Here is a 12,718-nt window from a genome sequence, read left to right as displayed (position 1 = left end):
GTCACGGTAAAATAAATTGAAATGGAAACAAAGCTGGAGGTGAACTTGTAGTAAGGACAGCACAGGGCACACAGGCAGTAATTATGTCAACATGGGAAGTGGCTGAAGGAACTCTACACTTAATGTACATAAACAATACACTAGCGGCAATTTTCTGCAAGGCTCTTTCCAGGTAACATCTCTCTAGCCCGTGGTAATTATGCATTATTTAAATAAGCGTAATGTTAATCATTACCGCTGAACACACAAAAGTGGCTTGCTGTATTGTGCACTGTGAATATTGACATACAGCAATATTTTTCAATAGCAGAAAAGTGGTTGTTACATCTACAATTATATCCAGTAAATTAGTTGCACAGTTACCCCAATAACAATGAAAGCTCCCTCCGAATAAAATCAAGGAACAAAAACAGGCATGAATTCATTTTATGGATTTTTGGTCGTCAAGAATTTTTTTTTTTTTTTTTTTTACAGTTATTAGTTTATGAAAAGGAACAGTTTGTTTGTGCCATACAATTAATTTCCAATATCTGAACACAAAAGACCTCCATATAAACGTAGCAGCAAATACAGCTTAAGAGTGGATAGTTGTACTTGTAAATCCAAGTTGGTGTGAACTGCCTTAAACCCTTTCAAGTCCAAGTCTAGTCAGGCTCAACAGCCTTAGCGCTAGTAGCAGACCAATGGTGAGCCACTTTAAAATAAGAACATCACTCAACATTATATGAAGAGCATTTTTTAATAATTAAAAAAAAAATACAATTAATTTAAACAGTTAAACAAGACTGTTTGTATTGCAAAAAAATATTTAGACTGCAAAAGGTTCAGGTGGCCATACACTACTGTGATGTTTCCCAGCAGTGTCTGGTCATCCAATCCCCCATGAGCCGCCCCTGGCGGCAGGATTACATGCGGTCCTATCACATGCGACCCCGTTCCCGAGAGTGGGGCTAAATCGGAGGTTGAACGGCAGCAGGATTGACTTCCGGGCTCAGGTCCAATGCGCGCGGGACTGCACATCGGACCAGAGGAGGATGTCAAACACATCCGATTTAGGCTGATTGCTTGGCCCAATCCACCGCGATCAGCTGAAATCGGCCCAGTCTATGGGCACCTTTATTGACCTGCTTCAATCTGGCTTTCGCTCACTATATTCTGCCATCAGAATTACTAATGACCTTGTTGCTGCTAAAACAAAGGGTCATTTTTACATTCTCCACCTCCTCTTGAACCTGATCACATCTCCTACATCAAACCCTAACTTATCTTGGGCTCCGTGACACTGACCTCTAATGGCTGTCCTACTTTTCTAACCATTATTTCTCCATCTCTACATCCAACTCTAACTTTTCCCTACTAAACTTCTTCCAGCTGGTGACCCGAAGACTCTTTATTTTCTCCTCTCTGCGCCTTCTCCTTTGGCGATCCCATCAGCAGACCCATTTGGTCTGCATTGCCACCTCTCCAGTAATGATACATAAAAATACTACTCGTCCATGGACCTCTCTCATTCCAATCTTTCTTACATCTCCAAATGTCTCTATCCCACCTCTTACTGGTTATCCCAGTGCCACCTTCATCTCAACATGTCTAAGCGCCAGACTAAATCAACGAATAACCACAGATTTGTAGCATTTACTGGAGCTATTCAATCACAGCCCACAACAAAGCCATTCTCAGAAATCCATGGTACATAGGGCATTATTAACCCATAGTTCCAGAAACTTATCCCTACTACAGCAACCAACTCCTTACTTTTTTACCTGCCTCTCCTATCTTAAATCTATAATCAATGTTGCTGCTTATTTCGACTACTTCATTATCTCCCCCCCCAGGAAAAAATACAAACCTATTGGTCCCCACAGGTAACAAAAATAAAATACATTGGCCCTTTGCATGAAAAGAAGAGACCAGCACATACCAGTTGGACTGGTGGTGGCTGTATACTGGTTTGGGCATCTCTAGATCTGGGGGCACACTTGAGAACAGCTCAAGACACACTAGTGTGACATGGCACAGTGTTTGAAAAACACTGGTCTAGGGTCTGAGCCTCAACTCCCAGGTTTTAAAACAAATTATGTACTGAGGAGTTGGAAGCAGGTAGAATAATTACGAACCCAGCTAAATACATTACCTCTCTTGTACTTGTTCTTGAAAGCCACAAAACATTGCCTGGGCGGGGGTACTTGAAAATCACTGCCCCACGCCATTGTTTCTAATACACGATACTCAGGACCCCAAACAGTTCATGCTTTCCAGGTCACCTAGCAGGTGTACTCATTACTCACTGACTCTATACTACTTTGTATTATTTTGAGTGTGCTTTGAAAACTCACCTATTTATTCAAGTCTACAAGCTCACATCACACTCTTAACTCATGCCACCTGTCCTTCCATATCTCCCAATTACTCACAGTTATACCCCACTCCTCTAGACTGTAATCTCTCATACATTGCATGTGATCCTTTCACTTTTTAAAAAAAGTCAAATCTGCATGCCATCAATGCGGCTGGAAACGACTGCACTGAAGGTGCGTGCCGACAGTTAATTTGGCACTTGTGTAGTTTCATGGCGGCAGGCTACGCTATCAGCGTAGCCCAAAGGCAGCCTAGCGTAGTGTCCCAGCGGCAGCCCTGCGTAGTCAGCGTAGTGTTCCCGTCAGGCAGTGTAGTCACCGTACTGTCACCACGAGCTGCAGCTCTGTCCCCGGCGTCCCTGGCAAGCATAGTGAGCGCCTCTCACACAGCGCCGGTAACCGCCAGATTCCCAGTGCTGGCGGACGCACGAGCGTCTCAGTAATTTGTGCAGCAGGGTACGGCAACCCTGCCCGTGTCCACTTCAGGGAGATGGCAAGTGCATCTCATGCACAATAAAGGACACATTTGCCAGTGTTCCATATTACATACTGGCAAGTGCCTCCATTTCAAACCCCCACCATCCACGTGAGCCCGAATCGTGGCATAGCGACCTGTTCATACCCCCACTATCCACGTCAGCGTGGAGTTGATTTTATAAAGTGTGGCGAGTGCAGCGAGCTCGGTGAGGGGATGCGGAATACACGTCAAGTAATCCGCGTCCGCTTGCCATGCTTCAGGCTCGATTGCTTGCTACACTTTATAAAATTAACTCCATGCTTTGGTTTTTATTACGGTTTGGACATCCAGAACATTTTCTTTATTTTGATTTGAGAAAATAGAAGAATTTTGTGGAAATTATATGGTAACCCTCTAGACACTGTTCTGGTTTTCATTCATATTAAAATAACAAAAGTTTTACAACTAAACTGTGTTTTTACTGTGTAAACATTGAACATATTGGGAAGTTGTTGAAGTGCAATATTAGTGAATACTAATACCCCTTTCACACTTGCAAAAATATCCCGGGTTTTCGCACATGAACGCGCATCGACCCGGGATTTAGCTCAGTGTGAAAGGGTCTTGAAAGAATATCCCGGTATGAGTATCCGGGGATTACTACCCAGGTCCTGACCTGGGTAGATTCCGGAATTGACCCGGGATGCGGTCAGTGTGAATGGTCCCGTACCTGGGATTGGGTACACAGGACTTTAAAAAAGCTGCCGATTGGAGCTTTCTTGGGCTCACAAATGCTGATGTCATCTTTCAGAGCCCTGGAGTCCATTTCTAATGACATGCATATGTATTTGCAGGGATTTCCCGGGATCAGTGTGAATGTAACTCTCCCGGGTTCGATCCCAGGTCTGAGTGCAGTGTGAAAGGGTACATTCCCGTGTAGCGTCCCGGGAAGCATCCGGGAAAACATTCCCGAGTATGACCCGGCTCTGCGAGTGTGAAAGGGGTATTAGTGAGTCGTGTTCATTCTAGCACCCTGCATCTTTTAAAACCTGTATAGTTCCTCTTTCCTGCCTGGGGTGTCGCTCTCTGCTGTGGCGCTTCTAGCACAGTGTGGGCTGTATTTCAGCACTGGTATGCAGACCTGACATGTTATAGAATCACCACAGCGGTGAGCGACACCTCAGGCAACTGCAAGATTCTTGAAAGATGCAGGGTGCAGCAATGGAGCAAGGTGGTAGCAACTGGAATTGGCTATCATCACCAGCTGTATGCATTGTCACAGGTAATCAGGCCTCATTTGTGTGTGTAGTGCACTAAATGGGTGCCGGACGGCTCCCCGAAAGTCGGGATTCCGACAGTCATTCCTCCAACGTCGGTATCCCGACTGCTCCTTCGAGGGGGTCCACGACCACCATAGAGGGAGAATAAAATAGGTGGCGAGCACAGCTCGCCACCGTGCCCGCAGCGTGGCGAGCACAGCGTGGCGAGTGCAACGAGCCCGCAAGGGGCTTCATTGCGCTCCCCCCGCTGTGCAGTCCGGATTCCGACGTCTGAGTAATGACTGTCGGAATCCCGACTGTTGGTCATTTATACCACACCCCACTAAAGTTTCTAAAAATGAACATGAAATGTAATGTGAGTCACAAGGAATTACCCTTAGATTATCACTACCTCTATACCCATTGGCCATACTTCTGAAAATGGAGGCTGGTTAATTAGGGCAGAGATTTAAAAAAAAAAAAAAAACACTGAAAAGTTTTCTTAATCAGTAGTATACCTGTTATAGTGCAGATGGTAAGGGGTTAATTTCTACAGTGCACACTGTAGTTAAATTGGACATTCCAATATAACATATACAGCACTGCATAATATACTCACACTATAAAAAAACATAATAAAACTTTCAGGCTTTCCTTAAGTAGATAGGCATATACAGGTAAAAGTAGGATGGAGAGATGAAAGAAAACACTCACATAGTCATGTATTAAGAAACAAAAAGTCATAGCTAGATATATACCCTCTAGTGCACAGGTTCACAAACTCGGTCCTCGGGACCCCACACAGTGCATGTTTTGCAGGTCTCCTCACAGAATCACAAGTAATATAATTAGTCCCACCTGTGGATCTTTTAAAATGTGTCAGTGAGTAATGAGTGCACCTGCCGGGTGACCTGGAAACCGTGAACTGTGTGGGGTCCCGAGGACCGAGTTTGAGAACCCCTGCTTTAGTACAGGAGTAGCCAACTCCAGTCCTTGAGAGCTACCAACATTTTCCAGATCACCAAGACGGTGCACAGGTGCACTCATTCCTCACTGACATGTTGTAAAAGATCCACAGGTGGAGCTAATTACTTTACTTGATTCTGTGAGGAGAACTAGAAAACAATGGGGCAGATGTTTTAAGCCTTAACAAGAGATAAATTCAAGTGTGATAAGGAGAGATAAACGTCCAGCCAATCAGCTCCTTACTGACATTTTTCAAACACAACCGGTAACATGGCAGTTAGCAGGTGATTGGCTGGACGTTTCTCTCTCCTTATCACACTTGCATTTATCTCTTGTTAAGGCTTAATACATCTGCCCAATTAACTGTTGGTAGCTCTTGAGAACTGGAGATGGCTACCCCTGCTCTAGCATGACCCCCTCCATCAGACACAAATGCTCTGTTCCTGACATCACACTTAGGCCCTTATTCTGATCGGTGCGGCCGGATCCGATTATGCGGCCAGGACCGTGCGTGCGAAACCCCGCCTTCCATACGGATCGCCAACTCCGTCCGTACGCGGTAAGAAGCTGGCCGAACGGACCGCACGTGTATTTTTCACGGAATACGCCTCCTCCATCTAAGGGAACCTCCCCCATCATTCGATGGTCGCAGACCATTGAATGCAGGACCGAGTGCTCCACCAGCTCCCGCAACCTCAGACCACACGGACATTTTTCCGTGCAAAAGCCGGGATCTAGGCGGGCAGCTGACATCCGGCGATGTCATATGTCCGCCCCCTACACGTGCGTCACGGCCGCATTACCATACGTACGCCCAGCGTTTGCATGGGAACGCCCATGAAACGCGGGGCGTATGCATATGGTAATGAGCCCAAATAGCCCTTCACGCCCCTCTCCACCCCCTGTTCGGAGTGTTCACATATCATGCGGGATTTGGCCGTACGCCCCGCTTGCACATGCGCAGAGACGCCTCTGCACATGCGCAGACACAAAACATCGGCGGGCCGAACGCACGCGGATATATCCGCACCGACCAGAATAAGGACCAGAATGATGGCACTCATCTGTGCTAAAGACATCCACCTCTTCCATAAGTTGTCCAGCAGAGGTCATACATAACTACTTTGCTTCCCTCTACTGTGGGAGGGGGCAGCATGGAAGGCAGGTAGTTTGGCTGACTGATGGTATGGTTCTATAATTGTACTCTATAAGGTACAGAAAACCAGGTGCTGTATAGCAGATGAATGTATATATGTATATTCCGGGATACAGGTCAACACATGAAATAGTCAACACGGCTAAGGTAGACACAACCATTAGGTTGATAGTCAAAATGTCGATGTGAGTTTTTCACGTTTTTTTTAGCCGACTTGTGCTGCCAGGGGGGATTTCATACCCTACCATCCACCAGGGCACAGAGAAATGGTACTTGTTTCCTAGCACGGCACCCATGATTTTCATCTTATGCCATTGTATCGATCGCATCGCAAGCGATGCGACCCGATTTTTAATTGTACAGGCACCCTGATGGGTGATTACTATGTTAAATGCACCCCCATTGTTACCGCCACCCCCACTATCAATGCCAACCTGAAGCATGGCGCCCACGAGGGGCGGCGGTACACGTCCTCCGACCTTTTCATACCCCCACTATCCCCGTCGGCGTGGAGTTGATTTTATATAGTGTGGCGAGCCCCGCGGATTACTTCACATGTATTCCGCATGCGCTCGCCACGCTTCGGGCTCGGTGGCTCGCTGCGCTCGCCACACTATATAAACTCAACTCCACGCCGACGTGTATAGTGGGGGTATGAAAAGGTCGGAGGACGCGTACCGTTGCGCTCGCCACGCTTCGGTTTGGCGTTGATAGTGGGGGTGGCGTTAACAATGGGAGTGCATTTAACATAGTAATCACCCATCAGGGTGCCTGTACAATTAAAAATCAGGTCTGATCACATCGCATGCCATTGTAATGGCATGCAATGCGATATTAAAATTGTACAGTGCGGTCTTAAGACCCGAAAATCAGGTCCCATCGCATACCTTAATTAGTGGTATGCGATGGCATATGATGGGCGTCGTGCTAGGAAACAAGTACCAGAGAAATAATATAATAGTGCACCGAGTGCAGTGAGGCACCATGCCCGAAGCATGGCGAGCACAGCGGTACATTGATTGATATGTTGTCCATGTCGAAATGCGGGACAAGCAAGAAAAACCTGAAAAACTTTGACTGTCCCATTTTCCACCTGACACTTGAGTCAAACTTCCAACCTTAGCTTTGTCGACAAATTTCAGGTGTCGACCCTATGACCCATTCTAGTGAGTAGAAAACATTAGGCAGATTAAACATTACCCAAATGACATTGCGCTCTGCAAACCATAGTATCACATGGTGACTATACCTGAGTCCCCTCCAGCGACTGATGGGTGTAAAGTTTTAATGTAGACCGCAAACACGCAGGTGAACACAGCCAGGCTGCAGGCGCCATCAGAAGCTGCACTTCCAAGTTTCACCACCCTCATCTTCTTCACTGGCTGTGGTCAGTCACTCAGCAGAAAGCAGCCAGCCTGCATGTCCCTGTAATAGGAATTGACAGGAGTCAGGCCAGGACTGTGCATACATTACCCCACACACTGCCTACCTAGGTCATAGAAGTGGGATGAAAGCGAAAGAACAGAACTACAACTCCCAGCATGCCTCTGGTCGGCAGTCAGTAGACAGCAATACTTTGCCCACCTACATGTCGTACTTACAGGCAGCGACCTGCTACATGCTGCATGAACGAACCTAGAAGATCGGCTGTTTCTTTTCCGGTCAGGTGACCAGTTGCCCGGGTTGCAGCGTCCACCACGTGATAAGAAGATACTTCCGTGGTTTACAGCGTCCTGCGAGGACCAAACATCTCCACCTGCAGATTGCATATGGTATTTTCGATCTTGTGGTAAAAAAAATAATAATTAATATCTGTGATTTTCTGTTTTTTTTTTTATTTTATTTATCTTTTTAAAATATTTTAAAATATTTTTACTTCACCTTATTTACAAGGCACTGCCTGGTAATCGGCTATTAATTTGGCTAATCATCATTGTTGCCTTTGCAGGCTTATGTTTATTTAAGTTTGATGGTTTTTTTTTTCAACATTGTAGTTTCTGTGCAGGGTTTCCAGCAATCATGTACGTGTGATTTCCCCCCACAGTGGAGAGAAAACATACCGTACCTGCCAACTGCCCAAGAAAGGTCAGGGAGAGTCACAAAGCATGAGGTATCCGGTTCCTGGGTCGAAAATGTCTAGGTTGACACAAGCAGGTCGACATGGTCAACACTCAAAAGGTTGACACCAGTTTTTCATGTTTTGTTTGTGTAGATTACTTGGTCCATACTTTACTATCCAAGTGGGCACAGAGTGAGAATATAATCCTGCCCAAAGCATGGCGTGCCATACGAGAGGATGCGGCACACTTATATAGTGTCCATGTCGACATAGACACCAAAAATGTGAAAAACCCATGTCGATCTTTTCAGTGTCGACCATGTCAACCGTAAGCTTGTGTTAACTGTTCCGCACTGGGAGCCGAATTATTCTAGAAACGGCCCTGATACTAGATATGGATTCCGGAACCAATTGCCAACAGAAGTAAGTGACTACTACTACAGGACAGATGAGAAGGATGTCACATCTGGACTCTGTGCCTATAATGGAGAGAACACTGCAGGATACATGCAGTGTAAAACAGAAGGTGCTTGCATTACTTTAGCAACCAGGCACTCAATGAGTTAACAGTCTGTAATCACTGCTGTAGACCGGGACCTCCACAGGTGTGCAATCAGTGAGGCAGCAGCACTCAGACCCTCACTGAAGGCAGTGCAGATGCAATCTGAATGGAGCAAGTCTGGGGACACTCTGACTACAATGCAACCTAAGGTAAGTGCTAAGCAGGTTATCAGAATAACATGAGGGTAGACAGGATCGTGACATTGGGATGCCGGTAATCAGAAGACTGAGAGTGGCATCCCAATGCACAGAATGATGGCATCTGGGTGGCAAATATTCTCACCCCCCCTATCTGTAACCTTACCTTCCTGCAGCCCAACCTTACACCTCCGTTAGGGGCCCAATTATCATTCAATATTTATGGCTAAATCCATCTAAAACGGTTAGCCGCAAATAGTATCACTATTGGGGTCCCTACAGGTAGGGACCGCAGCAGGCCCTCCTGCACCGCCACATGTATCAACAGTTGGCAGCAGTGCTTCACATCCCTGGGCTACCGCCATTCTGAGGTGGCGGTAGCGGGGTCGGCGGGGGAGCAGCACTAACCGCGCATGCTCAGACCCCCCCGGGGCATCACATTGCAGAGATACTCTCCTTTCAGAGCCCTGTCCTTGTGAGCGGGAGACAATACATTCAGGTGATAGGATCGCATTTTACAATGAGTCTAGCAGGGCAACAGAGTGACTTCCAGAGGACACAGATGTATAGGTGAGTGTGTGAGAACTAGTATATATCACATCTCAGGTCTGGTGCAAATATGTGTTTTTGATGTGTAAAAACATCTGTACGCCCTTATACAAGGCTTGGGACCATTGGTATATCTATGAAGGCTGCATGGTTTGTGGTGCAGGAGGGACCCACTCCGCATAGCCTGCACCCATATAAATATACATACCCCTCCAGAATCTAACGTTGCAGGTGGAAATCCCCAGGAAAATAGCGCAGTGGCTGTTACTCGAACATGCTCAGTAGAGATGTCCACTGGAACAAGCATGGTTGCCAATGCACTGCTGGAGAGGAGATGCACCCTTAAAGTCACCACAAATATAGGTGTGTTTTTCTTTGTACTGCACTTAATAACTGTGTGCCTTCTGCAGCAAGTGGTTCTTGGCCCGGGCCTTTCATGTCTGACCGATGCAGTGTATACTATGCCAGAGCGCTTGCAACATTGGGGGTTATTCAGACCAGATTGCATGGCTGCGAATGTGCAGGCCGAGTGATAATTGATAGACTGTGTATGCGTACGGCCCATAGTCTGCATGCACGAGGCCGTCCTGTGATAAAAACTTGCTTATTTATTTTTTATCGCTGGCCGTAAGCCAGTTGATTGACAGGAAGCCGGCGTTTGTGGGTGTTTCTGGGAGTGTCAGGGAAAATGCAGGTGTGCCCAGAAATTGTAGGGGAAGGTGTGTAACGGTTTCTATGTCACGAGTAAGTCCTGGGCTACGCACAGACTGCGCACACTGGAAAAATCCTTCCACGCTGAGCGACTTGCAAATGGATTTACAGCTATTTACTGATCTGGTTCATTTTCACAAGTAATTGCAGGTCTGAATTAGGCCCATTGGCTGGTGTGTTTCTGATACTCAGAATACTAAGGGTAAATGTGCCATAAACCAGTGGTTCTCAACCTCGGTCCCCAAGTACCCCCAACAGTGCACACTTTCCCGGTCTCCACGTAGAATCACAGGTGAAGTAATCAGCTCCACCTGTGGATCTTGCAATGTGTCAGTCAGTAATGAGTGCACCTGTGCACCTGCAGTGTGATCTAGAAAATATGGGGGTACTTGAGGATTGAGTTTGAGAACCCCTGCCATAAACAACATGTAAAATAAATGCATGGCATTTCTTCATATATTTTTCTTTTACACTTTTACACTTCCATTTATGGTGTAAGTTTACTGCGTCCCCTCGTTTAGCTGGCTCTGCGCACCATGCTTCGGGCACACTATTCTTATCTAACTATGTCTACTTGGATGAAAAAAGTCCTATTTTGAAAAAAACAAAACACATGAAAAACTCAAGCGGACCTTTTCTATGTCGACCTATTCTTGTGTCAATCTTTTTCATGTGTCCACCTATGGCCTGTTGACCAATAGTGATCCCATCAAACTCTGACAGGAGCAGGTGTTTTGGTAGTTAAGATCCTGGGTTGTTGGGAACCCTTCATATGGCACTGATCGTGGAATGTTAGCCTATAAAGCAGGCATTCCCAACCTTGGTCCTGAAGGCATGCTAAAGGCCTGTACACACAGGGTGACGGGTGCCCCATGCTGAGCAATGTGCTTAAGCACACGTGATGCACCACCGCTGTCTGCTGAGCGATCTGTGCGGGTCAGTGTTCTCTAGAGAGAAAACTGGTGATCTGACTAGATTTTGACAGCATTCAGTCAAGATCTAGTCTGGCAATTGCGATGTGTGGACCGCACATAGCCATTGCTGGGGAGGTATACACCAGGGTTGCCTACCCTCCCGCATTTAGCGGGAGGGTCCCGGTTTTTCAATCATCCTCCCGCTCCCCCGCAAACCCCTCGGTTCCTCCCGGTTTTTGTCCCATTCCATAAAAAACCTGACTGCGCATGCGCGACCGCGATGTTCTGGGGACGGGCTTGCGTGCGCGAAGTTGTGCTGTCCTTATGTCCCTCACGATATTTGAATGCCTGACACCGCGGGGCTCTACGTGGTGCGGAGAATCTATGTGGTGCGGCAGCAGGAACAGGAACAAGAGTGGCGGCGGCAGCAGCAGCTTGAGCGAGAGTGCTAGGAGGAGAGGCAACGGAGAGGGAGAACGAGGTGCGGCAGCGGCAGGAAGGACCAGGAGAGCCGGGCAGCGGGAGCACGAGTGTCAGACTCAGCAGTGTAAGGAGGGGCAGCTGCAGTAGTAAGTCTAACCAACGTACAGCTCCCCCACCCACTAAGCCCGCTTCATGATCTATTACTGTTGTTCCTCTCTCCCACCACCCCCTACTGGCACCCAATACCTGCTCCACCCCTCATGTCCTGTCCTGTCATGGACATGTGCCCAGTAATCCACTAGCTGTCTGCCTGCCTGTGTATTCCTACAAGGGGCACTTAAAGTTTTATAAATTGTGTGTGTGTATATATATATATATATATATATATATATATATATATACCCTTTGGTTGAAACATGACACGCCCCTTCAATGGTGCGTGCGCTCGGTGCAAATCTCCCTCAAACTGCCTTTCAAAAGTAGGCAAGTATGGTATACACATGGGACCATGTGTGCTTAATTTCTAAGTGATCTCCTCAGATCACTAAAGGTGCCCATACACTAGTAAGATTTATCTTCAGATCTGGCTGGTTGGAACAAAAACATGGTTATGGATGAGTGACAGTTTGTCAGTTTTCCAGCATTTCCAAGCAAATGGTCAACTGTCATTTGCTCTCATCCATAACCATGTTTTTGATCCAACCAGCCAGATCTCAAGATAAATCTGCGTGTGTATGGCCACCTTTAGAATTATGCTGGACACTCAAAAGACCAACTTTCCTCCAACCATCCAACTAGTTGGTTGGTTGGACTGAAAATCTGGAACTGTATGGGGGCAAATGCCAATAAGCAATTTGCTCACAAACTCAGGAGAATTGGACAAAAACATTCAGTGAAACGGTTTAAATGAAATAGGTCCAACTACAGTACATTGTCTGAGTGACAGTTGTTGTCCATTTTCCAAATTGGGAAACAAATGACTTAATTACAAATTACATTTGCTCCTATCCAGTACCAGGTTTTTATTCCATCCAACCAACTAGTTGGATGGTTGGAGGAAAGTTAGTCTGATGTAGAGATGAGCGGGTCCGGATCTTTGAGATCCGAACCCACCCGAACATCACGATCCGAGGCGGGATCCGAGCCGACTCTGAAGTTCCCGTCTGAA

At 46.6% G+C, this 12,718-nt stretch overlaps 1 protein-coding gene and 1 long non-coding RNA gene across 5 annotated transcripts in view; one reads left to right on the top strand and one right to left on the bottom strand.

The window, feature by feature from the left end:
* TMEM260 (transmembrane protein 260) overlaps nt 1-7,942 on the bottom strand; it is a 76,977-nt gene extending 69,035 nt beyond the window's left edge. For 2 of the 4 annotated variants that reach the window (XM_083166989.1, XM_083166991.1), the window contains exons 1-2: nt 7,831-7,942; nt 7,445-7,620 (exon numbers count right to left, since the gene is read on the bottom strand). In XM_083166989.1, the coding sequence (XP_083023115.1) occupies nt 7,445-7,565 (121 nt within the window). In that variant the 5' untranslated portion in view covers nt 7,566-7,620; nt 7,831-7,942. Of the gene's footprint in view, nt 1-7,444; nt 7,621-7,796 lie in introns of all 4 variants that reach the window. The other 2 variants (XM_083166988.1, XM_083166990.1) reach the window with 1 other exon arrangement.
* Nucleotides 7,943-8,854: 912 nt separating this feature from the next.
* The window catches only part of LOC146050438 (uncharacterized), a 43,608-nt gene continuing 39,744 nt past the window's right edge, over nt 8,855-12,718 (top strand). The window contains exon 1 of the long non-coding RNA XR_014466309.1: nt 8,855-8,965. This is a non-coding gene — a long non-coding RNA (uncharacterized LOC146050438). The remainder of the gene's footprint in view (nt 8,966-12,718) is intronic.

This window comes from Crinia signifera, chromosome 12, assembly GCF_055691185.1.
Source record: "Crinia signifera chromosome 12, ASM5569118v1, whole genome shotgun sequence".
NCBI classification, from domain to species: Eukaryota; Metazoa; Chordata; class Amphibia; order Anura; family Myobatrachidae; genus Crinia; species Crinia signifera.
The sequence above is the reverse complement of the archived record's forward strand: the minus strand, read 5'-3'. Positions and strand labels throughout refer to the sequence as shown.